Raw genomic sequence first — 25,183 nt, 5'->3', positions numbered from 1 at the left:
GAGTATCTCTGAAAGATTTTCTGTACCTTCCTCTTCTCAAAGAGATACAGAAAAGTTCCCAGAGATATTAGAGAAGCAAGGGACTTGTGAAAATTAGGAACTGAAAAAAATAGTATTAATAAAGATTTGGTACTGGATAAATTAATTGGATTGAAGGTTGATACATCCCCTGGACGAGGTGAGCTACAACCCAGAGTGTTGAGTGAGGTGGCTATAGCAATAGTGGATTCACTGGTTCTCCTTCATCCATTTCACAGGTAACATCCTCAAAAAACTCCAAGTTTGTCAAACATGATTTCCCTTTCCTAAATTCTGCCCAATCATTATTCTCCAAGTGTCTAGTTATCACATCTTTCTTCCCACTAATGATGTCAAACAAACAAGTCTGTAGTTCTGTTTTCTCTCTTCCTCCTTTCTTAAATAGTGGGACTACATTTGCTACTTTCCCGTCTGCATGAATCTTTCCAGAATCTATAGAATTTTGAAAGACAACCAGTGAATCCACTATTGCTATAGCCATCTCACTCAACACTCTGGGTTGTAGCTCACCTGGTCCAGGGATGTTTCAACCTTCAACCCAATTAATTTATCCAGTACCAAATCTTTATTAATACTATTTCTTTCAGTTCCTAATTTTCACAAGTCTCTTGGTTCTCTAATATCTCTGGGAACTTTTCTGTATCTCTCTTTGAGAAGAGGAAGGTACAGAAAATCTTTCAGAGATACTCCCAATTCAGGAGAGACCTGCATTAAGATTTCCATCAGAGCTGTCAGTTGGTTGGTCAGAGCAGCCTGGGACTGCATTGTTAGGGTGCGGGACCAGAACCCCAAGGTTTATTAGGAAACTGGACTAGATCCCAACAATTTTTCTATTTTGGCATAAATGCGAGGAAAGGATACTCTGCTCCAGGAGTAATTCTACTGACAAATATGGAATCTTTTGTCAAAACAACCTTTATTTATAACATAGATTAAGTATAACTCCAACAAAATCAAGCAGCTTAATTCTCAACAGTTGAAACAAAACAACTAATTTCAAACTTCTTACTATTACAGTTCCAAATAAACAACATTCTTCTTACTTTTAAACTCACTTTTAAATAGTTAGCAATCACAAAGATACTTGCTAAGAGTACAGACAGCTTTGGAGTTTTCAGCTAGATATAGAGTTTTCAGAAGCTTGCAGAACACTTTTCAATAAATAACATTCAACTACTTTATTCTGCCTACCAAAGTGCATACCTTCACATTTTCCTACATTATATTCCATTTGCCAAGCTTTCATCCACTCACCTAACCTGTCTGTATCCCTCTGTAGAATCTTCACCACTTGCCTTCCCACCTCTCTGTGTCAAATTTGACAATAGGACATTCACTACCCTCACCCAAGCTATTAATAATATTGTGGCCCTCGCATTGATCCTTGTGGCAATCCAGCAGTTACAGGTTGCCATCCTGAAAATGCCCCTCTTATCCTAACTCTGTCTTCTATTAGTTACACAAGCTTTCGAAATGTCACTCCTTCTTGTTGGAGTTAGACTGTTGGACTTTAACCTGGTGTTGTGAGACTTCTTACTGTGCTTACCCCAGTCCAATGCCGGCATCTCCACATCATTTTATTAGTTAGCCAATCCTCTATCCATGCTAATATACTACCAACACCATGGGCTCTTATCTTAAGTAGCCTTTATGAGGTACCTTAGAGAATCTTTTGGAAATACAAGTATATTACATCTACTGGTTCCCCTTCTGCTCCACCTCAAAGAATTCTAATAAGTTGATCAGACAGGGAGATCAGCCATGATCTGATTGAATGGCAGAGCAGGCTCAAAAGGTTGAATTCGCCTACTTCTGCTCCTAATTCCTATGTCCCTATGACATGATTTCCCCTTCATGAAGCTATGCTCGTTCTGCTTGATTATATTATGCATTTCTAAATGCTCTGCTATTATATTCTTTATAGTGGACTCTAACATTTTCCCAATGCCACATGTTAAGCTAACTGGCCTATAGTTACCTTTTTTGACTTCCTCCCTTTTTGAATAAGGGTGTTACATGGGCAGTTTTCCAATCTTCTAGGGCTTCACTAGAATTTATGGATTCTTGAAAGATTACTCAGTACATCCACTATCTCTGTAGCTACTTCCTTAAATATCCTAGGATGCAACCCATCAGGTCCAGGGAAGTTATCAGCCTATAGCCCATTAGTTTCCCTCGTACTTTTTCTCTGGTGATAGTAATTGTATTTATTTCCTCCCCCACTTCTGCCCTTGATTATTTATTTTGGGAATGCCATTAGTGTCTTCCACCATTATTTAGCTCCTCAGCTGTTTCCTGGTTCTCCATTATTATTTCCCCAATCTATTTCTCTAAGGGCCTATGTTCACTTTGGCCTCTCTCCTTTTTATATACTTAAAGAAGCTCTCACTGTCCATTTTTATATTACTTGTTAGTTTAGCCTCAGTTTATCTTCTCCCTCATTATTTTTTGGTCTTTTTTTGTTGCTTGTTAAAATTTTCCCAATCCTCTGGCTTACCACTAATCTTTGTCACATTAGATGTTTTATTTCCTATCAGTTTAATACTATTCTCAACTTCCTTGGTTAACCACGGTTGACTTATCCTCTTCCTGGAATCCTTCTTTCTCACTGCAATATATATTTGTTTTGAGTCATGAACTATTTTCATAAACGTCTCCCATTGCTGATCAACTGTCTTTTATGCTAAACTCCTTTCCCAGTCTACTCCAGCCAACTCTGCCCTCATTCCTTTGTAATTAACCTAATTTAAGTTTAGCAGTTATATCTGACCCAAATTGAATACCCAATTCTACCATGTTATGGTTACTGTTTCCAAGAGGATCTTTTATTCTGAGGTTGTTTATTAAACTCACTTCATTACAAATCACCAGATACAAAATAGCCAGATCTCTGGTGATCCACAATATATTGTTCTGGGAAACTGTCCCAAATACACTAAGCTTTATTTCTCATGGCTACCTCTGCCAATTAGGTTTTCCCAATCCACATGAAGATCAAAGTCATGAATGTACTGTCTTTTCAGTTCTAATAGCAGGGAGGGAGAGAAAGGATGAAGGTTGTACTAGATGGGATCAGCACACTGGGACAGATGCTCTGAACCTCTCTCTTTCACATGGTTTTATTGTAACACACAAAGGAATTACCTCCCACCACCACCCCTCCCCCCTCTTCTAACATGCCTCACCCACACGTTCTCCCCAACTGACTCAACAGACCCTATTTCCAACACCTGTTTCCCCCAGCTGAGGGGCCAATTACCAGGGAGCACAGATTTAAGGTGATTGATATATGGATTAAAGGGGACGAGGAAAAACTTTTTCACCCAGAGGATGGTGTGCGTCTGGAAATCAATGCCCAAATTAAAAGGAACTGGACCTGTACCTGAAGTGCTGTAACCTGCAAGGCTACAAACATTCACATCTAGTAACTTACATCTCTCTCAGCATTTGACAGGGTTATTAAGGGTACATGTCTCACCTCATCGCCGCTGTCCGAGGTTTCTGAATCTGATGATGCCGACGGTTTGCTTGCTTGCTGCTCCTGCTGCTCTGGCTCACTCCGCTTCCTCTTAGCCAATGACAGCAGCTCCTGATTGAGTCAAGAGTCACATTAAATCAGTTAACAGTACCAAAAACAAAAGAGCAATAAAAGAGTGTAGTAATATTCAGTCTATAATTAAAGTGCATGTATACATATATCATATAAATACAAAAATTTCAGCCAAGCTCTCTGTATCCTCTGGTGACAGAAGGCTGAGTGAAGCCCCTCTCCCCACAAGCCCCTCTTCTAACATGCCTCACCCACACTCTCTCCCCAACTGACTCAACAGACTCTATTTCCAACACCCATTTCCCCAGCTGAGGAGCCAATTACCAGGGAGCACAGATTTAAGGTGATTGATATATGGATTAAAGGGGACGAGGAAAAACTTTTTCACCCAGAGGATGGTGTGCGTCTGGAAATCACTGCCCAAATTAAAAGGAACTGGACCTGTACCTGAAGTGCTGTAACCTGCAAGGCTACAGACCAGGTGCTGGAAAGTGGGAGTAAAATGAGCTGCTAATTTCATTTTCCTCCCTCTTTTGGGCAACACGGACACAATAGGCTGGATGCTTTTTTTCTGTGCCATAACCTTTCTATGGCAGCAAGTCATGCTAGGGGCGTTTTTTTTTGGATTGGAGTGGTAGACCATAGTGTCTCCATGTCAGTGTACTTTAAGAAAGATGTGAAGGCCCTTGACAGGATGTGGAGAGTTACCAGAATGGTTCCAGGGATAGTGAGTTTTGGTTACATGGTTTGGTTGGAAAGACTGGGGTTCTCCTCCTTACAGCAAAGGAGGTTGAAGGGCATCTAATAGAGGAGTACAAGATAATGACAGGTTTAGATAAGGTAGACCCATTAGCTGATGGTACAAAGACCAGAGGACACAGATGTAAGATTTTGGACAAGAGATGCAGGGGAAATCAGAGGAAGAATTTTTTTTACGCAGTGTGGTAATGGGCGGCACGGTAGCACAGTGGTTAGCACTGCTGCTTCACGGCTCCAGGGACCTGGGTTCGATTCCCGGCTTGGGTCACTGTCTGTGTGGAGTTTGCACATTCTCCTCGTGTCTGCGTGGGTTTCCTCCGGGTGCTCCGGTTTCCTCCCACAGTCCAAAGATGTGCGGGTGAGGTTGATTGGCTATGGTAAAATTGCCCTTAGTGTCCTGAGATGCGTAGGTTAGAGGGATTAGTGGGTAAATATATAGGGAAATGGGAATAGGGCTTGGGTGGGATTGTGGTCGGCGCAGACTCGATGGACCGAATGGCTTCTTTCTGTGCTGTAGCGTTTCTATGATTCTATGACTTGGAACACTGCCTAAAAGGGTGGCAACAGTGGAAACAATTATTTCAAAAGGAAATTGGATAGGTACTTGAAGGAAATAAATTTGCAGGGCTACGAAGGTTGATCAGGGGAATGGGACTGACGAAATTGCATTACAGAGAGCCAGCATGAATTTGATGGATCAAATGGTCTCCGTGTGTTGTAAATGACTCTTAGTTCTAGGTTTTATGCATAGGTCACTACGTTAAGACGCCCCGAGACAGGGATTTGTTCAGTAACAGCAGTTATGGAGACTAAGTGGGTTAGAGCTGTGGTAGGGGGCAGTGGTAATGACAGTACATTCCCAATGCCCACTTGGGATGTCACTTTCTGAAATAAGAGGCTGCTATAGAAAACAGATCCTCCAAAACCATGCTGGCTGTTACTTAAAATAGCTTCATTTTCATATGTAGATATATCTCTAAATTGATTCCTATAATTTGCTAATTGCTAGTTACTGACAAATAGCAATTGGGCCTGTAACAACAGCCTTGGCTTGTTTTGTTTCATTTTTGATTTTGAAAGTACGATCTTTGGCTTGTTTTCAGCCCAGCAGGACCTCCCTGTATCCATCAATTCCTTCAATGAGTTTTATCTTGATTCACTTAACAGTCCAATCGATATACAGTGCCCATCCAAAAGGATATATTGACTTTGAGTACTTGAAACCATTCCAGCTCATCTGTTTAAGTGATGCCAAAGTGGTTACATTTATTTGACTGCCACTAGTACTTTGGCTATTTAGTAACATTCAGTCTATAATTATTAAAGTGCACATATATCACAATACAAAAATCTGGATTTTTAAAGCACTTTGTAAAAATGTTACAGTAGCATAGTGGTTTTAGCACTACTGCCTCAGCGTCAGTGAACCGGGTACAATTTCGGCCTTGGGTAACTGTGCGGAGTTTGCATGTTCTCCCTGTGTTCTCTCCAGGTGCTCCAGTTTCCTCCCACAGTCCAAAGACATACAGCTAAGTCTGACTGGCAATGATAAATTGTCCCTTAGTGTCCCCTAGGTTAGGGGAATTAGCAGGGTAAATATCTGGAGTTATGGGGACAGGGCTTGGTTAAGATGCACTGTTGGTGAATGAGTGCAGAGTTTATGGGCTGAATGCACTGTAGGGATTTTATGATATAATCATGTAAGTTTCAACCGAGTTCTCCATATTCCCCAGTGACAGAAGACTTAGTGAAGCTCCCCTCCCCCCATCCCACACAAAAGCCCCACTTCCCCTATTTTTAAAGGATGTTTAATGATAATATTAGAGTAAATTGGACTTCTGAACTTCCCTCTTGTTTCTTAGGTTTCCAGGGCTCCTCCCTCTAGCCTCACTGCGTGGGAATTAAGATTCCTGCATTAACTCTTTCGCAAGAACTTAAATCAACACAACTGCCTATCTAGCGCTCCACCCTCCGAAATCTCCAATCGTTTAAAATTTCTCTCCTATTCACTTCAACCTTTCCCTGCTCTATGGACCTTACCCCATCACCTAGATTTCTCAGACTTTAGACATTTACAAGCCGCCACTATAGAGGCAGAACTCAGCTGGCTGATGACACCTCAGAAGCTCTTTAATATTGTTACCCTGGACCAACTGCTTATTTCCTCCTGAACAAGGTTAAACAGAGGCATTGTTTGCCCACTCAAAAGGGTGTAAAAATCCCATGACAGATTTGAAGGACAGAGTTCTCCATGGTATGGTAACCAATATCTCTCTCTCCTCCAACATCTAAAGAAATGATCTGTTCATTATGTCATTGCTGCTTGTGGAACAATGCTGTGCACAAACTGGATCCTGCACATTCCAACACTACAATAATGACTTCACTTCAAACTACTTAATTTGCCGTATGAAAGAGACGACATGCAAGACGCTACAGAAACCCAAGACCTTTCTTTCATCACTGCCAGACTTGTGTATTCCAACACCATCTTCACTAGCCTTTCCTCGATCACCTTAACTTCTGCTGACCATACCGTGTAGTGCACTAAATTCAACTCAACCAGTCTATTCTCACTGGCTTCCCAACCCCTTCTTTTCCTCATCTTTAAAATCCTGTGGTCTTAGTTCATCTGATTATCATAACCTCCTCCAGTCCTGTACCAACCTTGCCTTTCTGACCATGACAGGCCCATCCGATTTCTTAGTTCTAGAATTCTCTCTCACCTCAACCCTCCTCAAAATCTTGTTTATCAAGGCGTTAGTTCATAGAAAAAAATGTTCACCCTATCCATTCTCTCCTTTCCAGACTGGTTGGTGCTTACACCACCTGTGTAACAGCCAATGATTTATTTTTATATTAAGCCACAATAGGAACACAGAAAATAGATGCAATAGGCCACTTAGTCCTTCAAGCCATTCAGTAAGATCATAGTTAATTTTCTACCTCCAATCCACTGCCCTACACTATCCCAATATCTCTTAATTCAATTTTACCATAAAACTCTATGATCTCACTCTTGAATATACTCAACAACTGAGGATCACAGACCTCAACAGAAAATTCAAAAAATCCATAATGAAGTAACTACTCCTCATCTCAGTCCTAAATGGTCAACTCCTTATTCTGACACCACGATCCTGCATTCTAAACTCAACAACCAGGAAATATTCTCAGCTTTACCCAATCAAGCCCTTCAGAATTTCATACCTATCAATTAGATCACCTTTAATTCTTCCAAATTCTTGAATGTATAGTGAATATTCCTTGCACCCCTTCTAGGGCAAGGATGTCCTTCCTTAGGTAACAAGAACAAAACAGTAGTCCTGGTGTGGCCTCACCAATGCCCTGTATAATTGCAGGAAGGTTTATTTACGCTTGTACTGCAATCCATAGCAACAAAAGCTAATGCACCATTTGCCTACCTAATTGCTTGCCACATCTCCAAGTTAATTCTGCAGTTTGGATATAACGCTCCATCCAAATGCAAACATTTTCCAATTTCTCTCAATTTAAAAAAATACTATTTTCTTATTTTTCCTATCAAAATGGATAGCTTCACAATTTACATGACATTCCATTTGCCACGTTCTTGTTCACTCACTCAACCTCTGCAGATTTTTGCATCCTCTTTACTGCTTATTGTCCCACCTAACTTTGTATCACCAGAAAATTTGGATATGTTACATTCAGTACCTTCATCTAAATTATTAAAGATTGTATATAGCTGAGGTCCAGTTACTTTTTTCATTCTTTCATGGTTCTTGGAATGCTGGTCACATGGCCAGCATTTTGTTTCTGATCTTTAATTCATAGAATAATAGAATTCCTACAGTGCAGAAGAGGCCATTCAGCCCATCGAGTCTGCACCAACTCAGAGTATCACAGCCTCTCCTTGTAACCCCACACATTTACCCCACTAATCCCCCTAACCTACACATCTTGGGACACTAAGGGTCAATTTAGCATGACCGATCCACCTAACCTGCATGTCTTTGGACCTTGGGAGGAAACCGGAGAACCAGGAGGAAACCCATGCAGACACGGGGAGAACATGCAAACTCCAGAGTCATCTAAGGCCGAAATTGAACCCGGATCCCTGCAGGAGTGCTAACCACTGCGCCACCGTGCCACCCCTAATTATCTTTGAGAAAGTGATGGCGAGCTCTTGAACTGCTGGAGTCCATATGACACAAGTATACCCACTGTTATTAAACGGAGTTCCAAGATTTCAATCCAGTGACATTAAAAAGGAACAGTGATACAGTTCCAAAGCATCTGCTACCCTTGTTCTTCTCGGTGGTAGAGGTCGTGGGTTTGGAAGATGCTGTCAAACAAGCCTTGATAGTATCTTGAATATAGTACACACTGTGCTGAAGGGACTGAATGTTTAGATTGGTGAATTGTGTCTTGATCAAGCAGACTGTTTTGTCCTGGATGGGGTCAAGCTTCTCGAGTTTGTTAGAGCTGTACCTTGTAGATGCTGGATAGGTTTTGGTGAGTCAAGGAGTTACTCGCCTCAGAATTTCCAGCCTCTAACCTGCTCTTATAGCCACAGTATTTATGAGGCTAGTCCAGTTCAGTTTCTGATTAATGACAACCCCAGGATGCTGATGGGGGATTCAGCAATGGCAATGACATTGAATGTCATGGGGAGATGTTAGATTATCTCCTGTCGGAGGTGATCATTTGTGTACTTGTGTAACACGGATGTCACTTATCAACCCAAGCCTGACTGTTGTTAGGTCTTGCTGCATTTGAACAGACTGTTTCAGTATCTGAGGAGTTGCAAATGGTGAACCTCATTAGCGAACATCCCCAATTCTGACCTTATGACGGAGGGATAGGCACTGATGAAGTGACTGAACACAGTTGGGTGGAGGGTACTGCCTGGAGGAACTCCTACAGTAATATCATGGGATTGAGATTATTGACCTCCATGACCACAACATTTATGCTAGGAGTCCAACCAGTGGAGTTTTCACAAACCCCTGATTCCCACTGACTTTAATTTAGTGGCATCAAGGAGCCCCGTCAATCAATCAAATGCTGCCTTGATGTCAAGGACAATCATTCGCACCTCTTTTGTCCATATTTGGACCATGGCTGTAATGCACCGGGTGGCCCCCGTGGAACCCAACTGAGCATCTGTGAGCAAATTATTGTGGTGCAAGTGTCACTTGACAGTACTGTCGACAGCAATGATCCCTGGAGTTGTTGTTTACTAGTTCAGCTATCAGTGCCATAAAGACTTTACTTCTTACAGTGACAGTTATTAGCCTATAGCTATGGCAGGAAACAGCTTTGTACATGTGGTATAACCTGCAGTTTAGAATCAAAAACACACTCAGCTTGAGAAAATTACAAACAGATGTCTCAGAGCTAAACCAGTATACAATCAAACAGCACAGAAGGTGGCCATTCGAACCATTGGAGTTCTTTGAAATAGCTACCCAATTAGTCCCACTACCCTGATCTTGCCTCCCACAGTCTTGAGTTTTTTATCCTTCAAGAATTTAATAAATTTGGTTCTTCTACCCTTTTAAGGCATTGTATTCCAGATCATAACAACACCATGTAAAAAAAATACTCATCATCTCCCTGGTTCCTTTATCTATACATTTATTTACCTATTGCATCCTCTGGTTGTCAGCCCACCTGTCAGTGGAAACAGGTCTCTTTTGAACACTTCCATTAACCTTTGCTGCTCCAAGCAGAATATGATGTGGAGATGCCGGCGTTGGATGGGGTAAATACAGTAAGAGTTTTACCAAGCTTTAACCTGTTGTTAAAACTCTTACCAAGCAGAATAGTCAGCCATTCATAGAAACCTAGCAACAGCTCCAACGTTCTAACAATGAATAAGCACTCGCACCAACGCTTCCCTATATGTTTGAAAATAGGTGAGTGTTCCAAGTTTCTTCTCTCCGAACTGCTGGCACACATCGTTGATGGGCTACAGTTCAAGGATGATAAGTTGCATGTGGTTTGTCACCAAGGTGCATATTAATGTGAGGCCAGACTGTGGAGCACAGGAACTCTGCTTATTTTCCCTCAGTTAATTACAACACCACAACGGTGCCAGCTGACACCAGAAGTCAGCACATGCTAGTCTGGTCTGTATCGCTCATTTCAATCCACAAAACAACCAAGCCTTTGGGGAGCTTTTCCTGCATTTATAAATTCAATACTTCCTTTCACACTGATAATATGGTGTTACAGTGGAACAGGGTTCACAGATCCTACAGTATTGCATGGGCAAGACCTGTAATTACCAAACTACACTTGCATCTATAGTAACAGACCAAAACTCAGTAAAAACATGGACAGACCTATACCCCCACCACTATTGTACCTTAGTACTGTCCACTGAGATACTTGTACCCACTGGTACTGCGCTCATTTCATACAGTGACAGAGCTGCACACGATGTGGAGATGCCGACGTTGGACTGGGGTAAACACAGTAAGAAGTTTAACAACACCAGGTTAAAGTCCAACAGGTTTATTTGATAGCAAAAGCCACACAAGCTTTCGGAGCTCCAAGCCTCTTCTTCAGGTGAGTTCACAAACAGGGCATATAAAGACACAAACTCAATTTACATGAATAATGGTTGGAATGCGAATACTTACAGCTAATCAAGTCTTTAAGATATAAACAATATCTTAAAGACTTGATTAGCTGTAAGTATTCGCATTCCAACCATTATTCATGTAAATTGAGTTTGTGTCTTTATATGCCCTGTTTGTGAACAGAATTCCCACTCACCTGAAGAAGAGGCTTGGAGCTCCGAAAGCTTGTGTGGCTTTTGCTACCAAATAAACCTGTTGGACTTTAACCTGGTGTTGTTAAACTTCTTACAGAGCTGCACACACCAGGGTTGTTATTAGAAAGTGACAGTGTGATATCTACCATTACCATTCTTCAATGTAACACAACTCAATGCTTTCTGCAGACACAATCTTGGTTTGGAAAGGCAAAATCTAGAATGGTACAGCTCAGAACTTTCAGTTAAGTCAAAAATATAAAAATGTGACAGACTCTGTGTTAATATTGCAATGTGAATCTAGCAACTGACATCTGTCCCAACAGAAAGGATAGAGACCTACAGCATATTTTACAGAATCACACTGTTCCAAAAGCCCCTACCCACAAAATGACAAGCCTACAGTCCTCTCCTTGATGCCTCCTCAACCAGCCACAGACCACATTACATTCAACTTCATTTATGTCTTAAAAGTACAAAATTATCTCCATCGATCCATGTTTAATATTAAAAAGCTTAAATCTGCATGCATCGCCTATCTGCAAAACCTCATTTCCTAATGTCATACTTTTGTTAGCTCACTACTACGATTCTATCCTACTCGCACACCATGTCCATATTTAGAATGGAAGCTGTCCATGTAAACTGGTCACACTTCCACCTGCAGGTTACCAGATCTTCAATGTGTCCTCCTCTACTTCACCTCTCTGCTTCCCAAATGCCTTCATATTTAACTTAAAGTAAAATTGAAGTATTACGCAAAGATGACTGAGGGTACGACTTTAGAATGGGAATTGAATCCATGCAATGCCTTGATCCAATTATACCACCCTCTAACCTTGCTTCACCTTATGACAGTAATTAACCTTCACTCCTTGTGGCAATACCACAGGAAATTGATCAATATATTAAATCATATATTACTCAATATATTATATTGTGTCTTGTCTGCATGTACTTGTGGTATTTTCCTATGTTTGCATTTCTCATTTACTTTTAAGCAATCTTTCAGTAATTATAAGCTCCAGACCTCAGGTATTATGTGTCCCATGAATCAAAGACCCTTGATAAGGTACCATACAGTTGGCTCATGACTAAGATTAGGGCATGTGGGATCAGGGGAACAAATGTGGGAACAAACAGCTGAATGAATAGGAAACTGGCCAAAATTAAAGGGTAAAGAGTTGTTACAGTATTCAGATTGGATAAAGGTAGAAAGCAGCATTCCACATGGGCCAGCTGTTATTTTATTAATAAACTGCTATTCATAATCTACATTAATTGTTTGGGAATCAGGAACAAGTAACTATCAAAAACTCAGAGCTTGGGTAGTATAGCCAGTGTGGCTAGGGACACAAGAAATTTGTTGGCTGAACAGTTAAGTAACAATTGAACTTTAACAGATAAATGTGATGTGATGCAATTCAATAACAGAAATGCCAGTTATTCTTTCAAAAACAAGAAGCTGATTATCAAAAACTGGACTTAATGATATAGGTGAACAATTAAAATCCCTAGGCCCAGATGGACTTCATCCTAGGTTCTTGAAAGAAGTGGCTAGTGAAATAGTTGATGCATTAGTTTTAATTTTCCAAAATTCTCTAGATTCAGTGAAGGTGCCATTCGATTGGGAAATAGCAAACGTAATTCCTTTACTCAAAAAGGGAGGAATACTGAAAGCAGGAAACTACAGGTCAGTTAGCCTAACATCTGTCATAGGGAAAATGTTTAAGCTATTATTAAAGATGTACTCAGAAAAATTAATGACCATCAGGCATAGTGGTTTTGTGAAAAGGAAGCCATATTTAACCAATTTATTGGAGTTTGTTGAACAGGTCACATGTGTTGCACATAAAGGGTGGATGTACTGTACTTAAGATTTCAAGAAGACATTTGATAATGCACCATATCAAATTTTATTGTGGAACATAAAAGTTCATGGTGTAGAGGGTAACACATTGGCATGGATGGATATTAACCAGCTAACAGGAAACTGTTGGCATAAATGGGTAATTGGTTGGTAGAACGTAATGAATGGTGTGTCACAGGGATCAGTGTGGGGTCTCAACTTTTTACAATTTATATAAATGACTTGGATGAAGGAACTGAACATATGTTTGCAAAATCTGCTAACAACACAACGATTGGTAGCAAAGTAACTTGTGAAGAGGACATTGATCAGGTAAATGGAGTATTATGTGGGCAAATATAAAATGGTCCATTTTGGCAGGAAGAATAAAAAAACTTATCTAAGTGGTGAGAGTTTGCAGAACTCAGATGCAAAGGGATCTGGGAAATCCAATTATCTGTTATTGTTTATTGTGAGAAGAGTTTATTACAGAAATAGGGCACTGGTGAAGACTATTTCTGGAGTACTTTTACAGCTCTGGTCTCCTTATTTAACGTGAATGCATTGGCAGTTTAGAGAGAAGGTTTACTAGACTGATACCAGGAATGAGCAGGTTGTGTTATGAGGAAAGGTTGGACAGGTTAGGACTTGTATTTGCTGGAGTTTAGAAGTGTAAGAATCAACTTGATTGAAACCTTTAAGATCCTGAGGGATCTTGACAGGGTGGATGTGGAGAGGATGTTTCCTCTTGTGGGAGAATCTAGAACAAGGGGTCACTATTTAAAAATAGGGATCAGTCATTTAAGACAGATCAGAAGAATTTTTTTCTCTGAGGTTTGAGTGTCTTTAGAACTCTTCCTCAAAAGCTGGTAGAAGCAGAACCTATGAATGTTTTTAAGTCAGAACTTGATAGATTCTTGATTAACAAGAGTGCATAAAGTTCTCAGGGTTAGGCAGAAATGTAGGGTTGTGCTTACAGTCAGATCAGCCATTATTAAACGGCAGAGCAGGTTCAAGGGGCTGAATAGCCTACACTTGCTCCTAACTCATTTGTTTGTAAAAGCAGCATTGCAGGTCAGCAATTAACAAAGTACTGGAGTTTATTTCAAGAGTATGGGATTTAAATGTTAAACTTTTATTCAATCCTGGTTACACTGTATTCAGTATTAAACAGAGTTCTGGTCTCCATATTACTAGAAGTACTGGGGAAAGTGCAAGGAAGATTTACAGGGATGGCATGAAAGCAGAGGGATTGAACATATCTGGGCATTTTTTCTTTAGAAAAGAGAAGGCCTGGGTTGACCTCTTAGGTGTCTTTAAAATTGTGAACAGGTTGAATAGATGTGAGTCCAAATCTAGGGTCCATAATTACAAGATAGATACTAACGAATTCAATAAGGAGAAATGTTTTTATTTAGAGGAGTTACAATGCAGAATTTGCTATCGCAGAAAGAAAACAATTTAGATGCTTTCAAAAGGAAACTAGAGAAATACATGAGAGTAAATGAAACAGAAAGATGTGGTGAAAGGCTGACATCTTTGGAATTGGAGCTGAATGGCCTGTTTTCCGTGCTAGACATTCTATTCAACTCTATGAAAGCGAGCTGAAACTTGAGTTTTTATCTCTTCAGTTTCTGAAATCGCATTCAAAATTGATAACATTTATCCATTTTCTTTTGATCCCTTAAAGTTATTAGAAGATGTCAGACTCTCTGAAAAGTCGGTGATTGGGCAGGTGTACTATAACCAACAGCGGTAGATGACGTTCTCCAGGTCCCAGCCAACATTCTTCCCTCAATTACCATTAACAAAACATATCAACTGATAATTATCTCATTGCTGTTTGTGGAGTATGTAACTAGCTGTTATATTTGCCTACACTGACTCCACAATGTTATTTATGAAGTACCTTTATTCAGTGCCCTTCATAAACTTTGACATGCTTTCAGATTAAGCTTTATCTTTTAACCTTCAATCAGTTCAATGTTTTCCTTTTGATTCTAGCAGTTTCTGCTATTATTTCCCAAAATCAAGAAAAGCAAGAAGATGAATTGAAAACCTTTATCTAGACAGTATTTACGTTGTTTTATTGAGTGTGAAATGAAAGCAGAATGAAAGAGGGAAAAGGTTAAAGGAAAGTAAGAATTAGTGCCAGGTCTAAGCAGCGGAGAGCAGGGCCCATTACCAACCACCTGGACTCTATTCTCCTGGCACAGGTGTCAGGGGCTGAAAGATCTACTCTGTTCCTTTTTAGAAGTGGGGAAATAAAGACACACAGAAAGAAAGGCTAAAGAGAGATTGAAAAACACAAAGAGCAACAGAAAAATATTGAAAGCGCGATAGACCACATTCTAAATGTATTGTGTCAAGGGAAATTTGCAAGTGATATTAAGAGTTTTGCTTCATCCACTTCATCTATTTATATAAAAACAGGGGCAAAAAGCACAAGAGCAAAGAGGGAGCAAGAAATTTGCACTTGGTAATAGTCAGGGTGCTGTTTTGGGTACTTCCAACCTAAAAACCAAGTCAAAGCAATGGAGCATGGACAGTATAGGTTCACCAGGTTGATTCCAGGGATGAGAAATTATTGTTAAGAGGAGAGACTTGAGATACAAGACTGTTCCCACTTGAACAAACAAAGAGGAAATTGATCAACAGTTTTGGTAGTGAACAAGTTTCCTCTGGTGATGGTGTCATCTACTGAAATTTACCACAGAGTGAGGCGATAAGTTAAGAGAGATTTCTTTACACTGAAGGGTTTTTGGCAGCTTGGAATGTTTTGAGTGGTTAGGCAGAGATCCTTTAAGGAAAGGCTGGATAAATATCTTCTGCACTGTAGTATTCTGTGATTCTGTCAAGTGGGATTAGGTGGGCAGGTCAGGGCCTTTCATGCGTCAGTGCAGACTTGATGAGCCAAAGAGCCTCTTCTGCACTGTAGTATTCTGTGATTCTGAATATTAGGTTGTTGCCGTAAAGCCAGCACTGAAATGATGGGTTGAATGGCCTATCATATGGTGAAGTTGTCTGATTTTTCCTCATGCGCCATACATGCTTCCGGTATTACTTTTTGGGAACATGGTTAGGGAACAGTGTACAATCAACATTACAGGAGATGTGCTAGTGATGTTAACACTGACTGCTGACACCATTTGTTAACTGAGTCAAACACTTTAATTAATCAGAGGTAGGGAATTAACAATGAGGAAAGTTGCCTGAAAAAAAAGTCCCAATGGTACAGTGTAATGTCACATTTCCCTAATGATGTGGGTGTCCCTTGTTCAGTCAATTGACCATTAACAGTGAGCATAGGAAATCTGATGGCTTATGTCTCCTAGAAACAGAAGAATTAGCAGAAAACAGGAAATACCCACAATGAATGAATGACCAGTTAATCTGGTTTTGTTGGTTATGAAAGAAAAAGACAAGGCCACAACAGAGAGCATTTAGCTCTTCATGTAACACCAATTTGATCTGTAATATCCACTTGAACTGCTCAAAGGGAAACAGGATCTCAACCATAAACATCTCATCCAAAAGGTGGCATCCGTGACCCCACAGCACCCTCTTGGTACTGCTCTTGGATCTTGGACTGGAGCGCAAACTCTCGACATGATTTGAGGCAACTGAACCAAGCCCAAAACCTCCAGCAGATACAACAACAAGTCTTAGAGTTTATTAACACCCCATTACACTAGGAATCTGAAGACTCCTTTATCCAAAGAAACAACTTTTTCAATCTTTCCTAAGCTATCAGCTGTAATACCTCATCAGCTATTTCTGATACACAATCAGTTGCTGCAGATTCCATGAGAGAACTCAGCAAGCTAACACATCTCTAACTCACAAACAGCTGGTAACGACTGATCATTCAGATCAAACAGTTAATCTGGAGCCAATGCCGCATAGATTTCACAAGTGCCGATGGTATGTAATTGGTACAATGGGCTCCTGTTATCATTACACATGTAAGTCCAGTGTATGTGTATATGGACATCAGATATGACTCAGGAACCAACAACCCTCTCACGGGTCAAGCAAAGCTCATGTGTAAGAGGTGCTAGAAAACCGCAGTTCTCCAAAGCAATAATTTCTTCAGAAAAGAAAAATCAGAACAGGGTGGCAATAAAAAAAACACTTGTCACCTTTACTTCCAGCATTGTGGATGGGTTAGTTACCATTGTGCATTCAAATATTACCAAATGAACCCAAAGTAACCACACAGCATCACTTTCAACACATTTCCAAAGCTACAATAAATACAAATTCAGCCTCAAACTGGATTTATGTATCTCACGTAACACCAACTGCGCAATTATATCAACTCCCTATTAGAACATAGAACAGTACAGCACAGAACAAGCCCTTCGGCCCACGATGTTGTGCCAAGCTTTATGTGAAACCAAGATCAAGCTATCCCACTCCCTATCATCCTGGTGTGCTCCATGTGCCTATCCAATAACCGCTTAAATGTTCCTAAAGTGTCTGACTCCACTATCACTGCAGGCAGTCCATTCCACACCCCAACCACTCTCTGCGTAAAGAACCTACCTCTGATATCCTTCCTATATCTCCCACCACGAACCCTATAGTTATGCCCCCTTGTAATAGCTCCATCCACCCGAGGAAATAGTCTTTGAACGTTCACTCTATCTATCCCCTTCATCATTTTATAAACCTCTATTAAGTCTCCCCTCAGCCTCCTCCGCTCCAGAGAGAACAGCCCTAGCTCCCTCAACCTTTCCTCATAAGACCTACCCTCCAAACCAGGCAGCATCCTGGTAAATCTCCTCTGCACTCTTTCCAGCGCTTCCACATCCTTCTTATAGTGAGGTGACCAGAATTCGTCAGTCCACTGGCCCAATTGATCAAGATCTCATTGCAATCGGAGATAACTTTCTTCACTGTCCACTATGCCACTGATCTTGGTGTCATCTGCAAACTTACTAAGCATGCCTCCTATATTCTCATTAAAATCATTAATATAAATGACAAATAACAGTGGACCCAGCACTGATCCCTGAGGCACACCGCTGGTCACAGGCCTCCAGTTTGAAAAACAACCCTCTACAACCACCTTCTGTCAAGAAGCCAATTTTGTATCCATTTAGATACCTCACCTTGGATCCCGTGAGATTTAACCTTATGCAACAACCTACCATGCGGTACCCTGTCAAAGGCCTTGCTAAAGTCCATGTAAACAACATCAACTGCACTGCCTTCATCTACCTTCTTGGTTACCCCTTCAGAAAACTCAATCAAATTTGTAAGACATGATTTTCCACTCAAAACCATGCTGATTGTCCCTAATCAGTCCTTGCGTCTCTAAATGCCTGTAGATCCCGTCTCTCAAAATACCTTCCAACAACTTACCCACCACAGATGTGAGGCATAATACTGCATGCAATGCAAGGACCTTGCATTGAAACAACACGCACCTTTAAACATAGTAAAATGTCCCAAGACACTTGGGACATAGAGCGTAATCAGACAATTTGGCATGGAGCCACAGAGAGATTAGGACAGGTGACCAAAAGCCCCTCGAAGGAGGAGCATTTAGGAGGGAGTTCTAATGCTTAATGCCTAGACTGAAGGGTACAGACCAGCAATGATGGATTTAAAGAAAAAAGGAATACGTAAGTGATGTTAGAGAGTACATGCCTTGGTGGAGAGAATATGGGATCAGAAGCTGAGCTCAGGGTCAAATAGGATGACCTATTAAACGAGGCAACAGCCTGGTTTACCCCCAAGACAATGAGCAGGGCAGAGAGATGAAGTCAGTGGCTAGGAAATAGGGTACAAAGATAATGGTTCTACTCCTCCCAATATTTAATTAGAGATTTCTGCTCATCTAATACCATCTGACAGACAGCAAGACAAAACCTTTAATACAGCACCTTCAACATAAAAAAATCCCAAGGATGTTCAGAGGGATAAAGAAAGAAATGAGTGCCAAGCTAAAGGAGGAGAGATTGAGAGGAACAAGTAAAGGACTGGTTAAAGAAGTGAGTTTTAATGAGATATGCTAATGAGTTAAGCGGTTTTAGGAAAGGAATTCCAAAGGTTGAGGCCAAAGCAGTTGGCCTCAATGGTGGGGCAAAAAATGTGTGGAAGTAGGTGAGGCTGGTATCAGAGGAACACAAGTTCTTGAAAGGTCTGGGAGGGAGGAGAGTTGTAAGGCTCGAGGTGCCATGAAGGGTTTTAAACACAAGAAATAATTAATTTGAAGCATCAGTGAAGACTCAACTGTGTGGACGTGGTGCAGGATAGGATACGGATAGAAGGATACTGGCTGAACTGAAATGGTAAGTCTCACAACACCAGGTTAAAGTCCAACAGGTTTATTTGGTAGCACAAGCCACAAGCTTTCGGAGCACCGCCCCGTCATCAGGTGAGCGGGAGTTGTGTTCACAAACAGGGCATATATAGACACAAACTCAATTTACAAGATAATGGTTGGAATGAGAGTTTTTACAGGTAATCAAGTCTTAAAGGTACAGACAATGAGAGTGGAGAGAGGGTTAAGCACAGGTTAAACACAGGTCCACATCATGAACTGAAATGGACAGAGCACGGAGGATGGAATTAGTCAAGTCTGGAGGTGACAAAAAACATTAATGAAGGTTTCAACAGCAGATGGGCTGAGGAAAAGTTTAAGTTTTTATTTATTAGTCACAAGTAGACTTACATTAACACTGAAACGAAGTTACTGCGAAAATGCCCTAGTCGCTTCACTCCGACACCTGTTCGGGTATACTGAGGAAGAATTTAGCATGGCCAATGCACCTAAGCAGAATGTCTTTCCAACTCTGGGAGGAAAACGGCTCACCAGGAGCAAACCAATGCAGACACGGGGTGAATGTGCAGACTCCACACAGACGGTGACTCAAGCTGGGAATCAAATCCAGGTCACTGGGCCCTGGGTGCAGTGAGGCAGCAGTGCTAACCACTGTGCCACCAGGCCCACTCAAAAGATGAAATCAGGCAGTGTCTGTGGCGTATAGGATCTGCTCAGCTCTGGATCAAATACAACTTAGACATGGCAAACTGTCAGCTTTAACCTGGAACAAGAGAAGGGGGATGGAATTTGTGGAAATGGTTAAAAGTTTGTGGTGGAGCCAAAGACAATGGCTTCAGTCGTCCCACTATTTCACTGGAGGAATTTATGCATCTCACTTCTCGGCCTTTTGGCTAAGATCAAGTGTAGTATGGATTGGATGCTGCACTTGGTTGAGGTCATTGGGTTACATTGAAGCTTCATATGTTTCATATGAAGCAATTTTTAAAAGCTGCATCTCGGCCTTTTGGCTAAGATGCAAATGAGCTCAAGTCTTGGAGGAGGTGTTGCTTTGCTCCTCCAATCAACTTGGCTCATGGAGATCAGGCCCAGGACAGGGTGATTTGGTCGCTTGCCCTGTCTTGTCAGCCTGGATCTGAAATGTCTCAACTTGTTGAGACTTTGAATTGGATTTGATTTGATTGAATTGGAAAAGTATTTTTAAAAAGTCTGATAAGAGGCAACAGAGGCATAGAGAGAGACCTGGGTGACTGATATGTTGGAAAGAGGTCACCAAAGGGCAGCATGTGGGTGAAGAAGCAGAGGGTCAAGTATAGATCTTTGGACAAATCCACAGGTAGAAATGCACTGTAAGAAGAGAGGCCCTCAAAACAAAACACAAAGAAATTGGAACAGCTTGCCATTTATCTGTGCCGTGAAAAAGGTCTAGAGTGTGTTAGCGTTTATTAACAGTGGGTTTGAATTTAAGAGCCGTGGGGTTATGCTGCAACTGTACAGGACCTTGGTGAGACCACATTTGGAATATTGTGTGCAGTTCTGGTCACCTCACTGTAAGGATGTGAAAGCACTGTTGGAGGGTAGGTCTTATGAGGAAAGGTTGAGGGAGCTAGGGCTTTTCTCTTTAGAGCGGAGGAGGTTGAGAGACGACTTAATAGAGGTTTATCAGATGATGAGGGGGATAGATAGAGTGGACGTTCAGAGACTATTTCCTCAGGTGGATGTAGCTGTTACTAGGGGGCATAACTGTAAGGTTCGTGGTGGAAGATATAGGAGGGATGTCCGAGGTAGGTTCTTTACTCAGAGAGTAGTTGGGGTGTGGAATGGACTGCCTGCTGTGATAGTGGAGTCGGACACTTTAGGAACTTTCAAGCAGTTATTGGAATAGGCACATGGAGCACACTAGAATGATAGGGAGTGGGATAGAAATCATAGAAACCCTACAATGTAGAAAGAGGCCATTTGGCCCATTGAGTCTGCACCGACCACAATCCCACCCAGGCCCTACCCCCATATCCCTACATATTTACCCACTAATCCCTCTAACCTACACATCTCAGGATACTAAGGGGCAATTTTAGCATGGCCAATCAACCTAACCTGCACATCTTTGGACTGTGGGAGGAAACCGGAGTACCCGGAGGAAACCCACGCAGACACGAGGAAAATGTGCAAACTCCACACAGACAGTGACCCAAGCCGGGAATCGAACCCAGGTCCTGTGAAGCAGCAGTGCTAACCACTGTGCTACCGTGCTGCCCCAAGATTGCTTGATCTTGGTTTCGGAAAGGTTCGGCACAACATCGTGGGCCGAAGGGCCTGTACTGTGCTGTACTGTTCTATCTCCTCGAGCTTGCTCTACTATTCAACAAGATAATGGCTGACCTACCTCAGCTCCATCTTCCTGCACTGTCCCAAAAAATCTATCAACCTCTATTTTAAGTACACAACAACTGAGCATCCACAACCTCCTTGGGTAGAGAATTTCAAAGATTCACAACCCTCAATGAAGAAATTGCTTCTCAGCTCAGTCTTAAATAGCCAACCTTTTCTTTTCAGACTGTGACCACATCTTCTCGATTCCACAGTCAGGAAAACATTTTCTCAGCATCTGCCCTGTCAAACTTCTTTCATTTTTTTTGATGTTTTAATTCAATCATCTCGCTCATTCAAGAATAATTTATACTTAAACAGCACCTTAAACGTAATTGAACATCTCAACACTGTTCACAGGAGCATTTTAAAATAAAATACGACACTGAGCCACATAAGAAGATAATAGGTCAGATGGCAGGTTTTAAGGAGCATTTTAAAAGAGGAAAACAAGATAGAGGTGGAAAAGTTAAGGGAGAAAATGTCAGATCTTAGGGCCTACAGCAGATGAAGGATGGCAGCAATGGTAGAGTGATTAGAATCAGGGATCCTCAATATCCCACAATTAGATGATGGTAGATATCTCAAAGGCTTGTACAGAAATATAGGGAGGGGTGAGGCCATGGAGGGGTTTAAAAGGATTAGAATTGCTAAACAGAAATATTGCTTGACCTACAGCCAGTTAGATCAAACATGTGAATGATGTGTTTCTTCCAAACGCTAGGAAATGTAGGTCATTCACAACAAGAGTTCATGGGTGGACACCTTCAATCTCAAAAGGGACCATGAGGTAAGGTCATAATCAATCCGACAATCAGTCTACCCTAGCGTCTGCCTGTCCCTCTAAATGATCTCAAAAAACCACAACGCCAGTCATGCCAGATGTACCCCCCATCGCCCACCTGTCAATCATCAATTGCACTGGTTCATTTCCCACAACTGTCACCCTCTACCACTCCCCACATTCCCTTTCCCCACGTCCTCCAACCCCACCATCTCCCCCTCATGCCCACCAATCCATACCTATTCCCTTCCCCCACCACTCCATTCCCCACCACACCCCCGCCATTCCCTTCCCCCACCACACCCCCGCCATTCCCTTCCCCCACCACACCCCCGCCATTCCCTTCCCCCACCACACCCCCGCCATTCCCTTCCCCCACCACACCCCCGCCATTCCCTTCCCCCAACCACACCCCCGCCATTCCCTTCCCCCACCACACCCCCGCCATTCCCTTCCCCAACCACACCGCCGCCATTCCCTTCCCCCAACCACACCGCCGCCATTCCCTTCCCCCACCACACACCCGCCATTCCCTTCCCCCACCACACACCCGCCATTCCCTTCCCCCAACCACACACCCACCATTCCCTTCCCCCAACCACACACCCACCATTCCCTTCCCCCAACCACACACCCACCATTCCCTTCCCCCAACCACACACCCACCATTCCCTTCCCCCAACCACACCACCGCCCTTTGCTTCCTCAATTACTTTTCCATACCCCCCACCATTGCCCTCTCCCTGTCCCCCTCCCCCGGCATTGCCCTCTCCTCGCCCCCCCTCCCCCGGCATTGCCCTCTCCTCGCCCCCCCTCCCCCGGCATTGCCCTCTCCCTGCCCCCCCTCCTCCCCCGGCATTGCCCTCTCCCTGCCCCCCCTCCTCCCCCGGCATTGCCCTCTCCCTGCCCCCCCTCCTCCCCCGGCATTGCCCTCTCCCTACCTCCCCCGGCATTGCCCTCTCCCTGCCCCCCCCTCCTCCCCCGGCATTGCCCTCTCCCTGCCCTCCCCCTCCTCCCCCGGCATTGCCCTCTCCCTGCCCCCCCCCCTCCTCCCCCGGCATTGCCCTCTCCCTGCCCCCCCCCCTCCTCCCCCGGCATTGCCCTCTCCCTGCCCCCCCCCTCCTCCCCCGGCATTGCCCTCTCCCTGCCCCCCCCCTCCTCCCCCGGCATTGCCCTCTCCCTGCCCCCCCCCCCCTCCTCCCCCGGCATTGCCCTCTCCCTGCCCCCCCCCCTCCTCCCCCGGCATTGCCCTCTCCCTGCCCCCCCCTCCTCCCCTAGCATTGCCCTCTCCCTGTCCCTGATGTCTCTCCGCCCACCTCGGGCCCTCACCTGGTCCAGGTTCTCCTCGCTGCCGCTGTCGTCACTGTCCGAGTCGATGACGATCCGACCCTTCCGCTTCTTCACCATGGCGGGGCCGGGTGCAGGGACGGGAAGTGGGCCCCGGTAGCGGACACTTGGACCGGACCGGGCCGGGAGCCACACAATAAATCCGGCGAAACCGGGTTGACAGACGAAGAGTCGCTGTGGAAAGAGGGTGGCGACGGACTGCGACAGTGAGCCCCGCGATCAGAGGGCAAGGCACGGCCGGACTGGGGCCGCTGGCTCTGCTGTCAGAGCCGCGCTGCAGGCCGCAGGCTCCAGTCGCACAATAACCCGAGACCGCCACTGCGCATGTGCGGGAGAGACGGAGCCCCTAATTAGCATACGGAATGACGTCATCACAATAAGTGAAGGGGAGAAAAATAATCCAGAGAATAGAGAGAGAGAATAATCCACAGAATAGAGGGAGAAAATAAACCAAATAGAGAGAGAGAATAATTTAGAGAATACGGAGAGAGGATAATCAAGAGAATAGAGAGAGAGAAAATAATCCAGAGAATAGAAAGAGAAAATAATCCAGAGAATAGAAAGAGAAAATAATCCAGAGAATAGAGAGAGAGAATAATCTAGAGAATAGAGAGAGAAAATAATCCAGAGAATAGAGAGAGCGAATAATTCAGATAATAGAGAGAAAATAATCCAGAGAATGGGGAGAGAGAATAATTTAGAGAATACGGAGAGAAAACAATCCAGAGAATAGAGAGAGAAAATAATCCAGACAATAGAGAGAGAGAGAAAATACTCCAGAGAATAGGGAGAGAGAATAATCCAGAGAATAGAGAGAGAGAAAATAATCCAGAGAATAGAGAGAGAGAATAATCCAGAGAATAGAGAGAGAGAAAATAATCCAGAGAATAGAGAGAAAATAATCCAGACAATAGAGAGAGAGAGAAAATGCTCCAGAGAATAGGGAGAGTGAATAATCCAGAGAATAGAGAGAGAGAGAAAATAATCCAGAGAATAGGGAGAGAGAATAATCCAGAGAATAGAGAGAGAGAAAATAATCCAGAGAATAGAGAGAGAAAAATAATCCAGAGAAAAGGGAGCGAGAATAATCAACAGAATAGAGAGAGAGAAAATAATACAGAGAATAGAGAGAGAGAAAATACACCAGAGAATAGAGAGAGAAAATAATCCTGAGAATAGAGAGAGAGAAAATAATCCAGGGAATAGAGTGAGAAAATAATCCAGAGAGTAGAGAGAGAGAGAAAATAATCCAGAGAATAGGGAGAGAGAAAATAATCCAGAGAATAGAGTGAGAAAATAATCCAGAGAGTAGAGAGAGAGAGGATATAATCCAGAGAACAGGGAGAGAGAATAATCAAGAGAATAGAGAGAGAGAAAATAATCCAGAGAATAGAGAGAGAGAATAATGCAGAGAATAGGGAGAG

At 42.7% G+C, this 25,183-nt stretch overlaps 1 protein-coding gene and 1 pseudogene across 1 annotated transcript in view; one reads left to right on the top strand and one right to left on the bottom strand.

Annotated features, from left to right (window-relative positions):
- Window positions 1-24,085, bottom strand: part of rtf1 (RTF1 homolog, Paf1/RNA polymerase II complex component) — a 68,033-nt gene extending 43,948 nt beyond the window's left edge. The window contains exons 1-2 of the mRNA XM_078233574.1: window positions 23,742-24,085; window positions 3,518-3,628 (exon numbers count right to left, since the gene is read on the bottom strand). Coding sequence (XP_078089700.1) covers window positions 3,518-3,628; window positions 23,742-23,819 — 189 coding nt within the window. The 5' untranslated portion in view covers window positions 23,820-24,085. The remainder of the gene's footprint in view (window positions 1-3,517; window positions 3,629-23,741) is intronic.
- LOC144507436 (U2 spliceosomal RNA) lies at window positions 20,132-20,334 on the top strand (annotated as a pseudogene).
- Window positions 24,086-25,183: the final 1,098 nt, after the last annotated feature.

The sequence above is a fragment of the Mustelus asterias genome, chromosome 18 (genome assembly GCF_964213995.1).
Source record: "Mustelus asterias chromosome 18, sMusAst1.hap1.1, whole genome shotgun sequence".
In the NCBI taxonomy this organism is placed as follows: Eukaryota; Metazoa; Chordata; class Chondrichthyes; order Carcharhiniformes; family Triakidae; genus Mustelus; species Mustelus asterias.
This window is presented reverse-complemented; position numbering and strand designations above follow the sequence as displayed.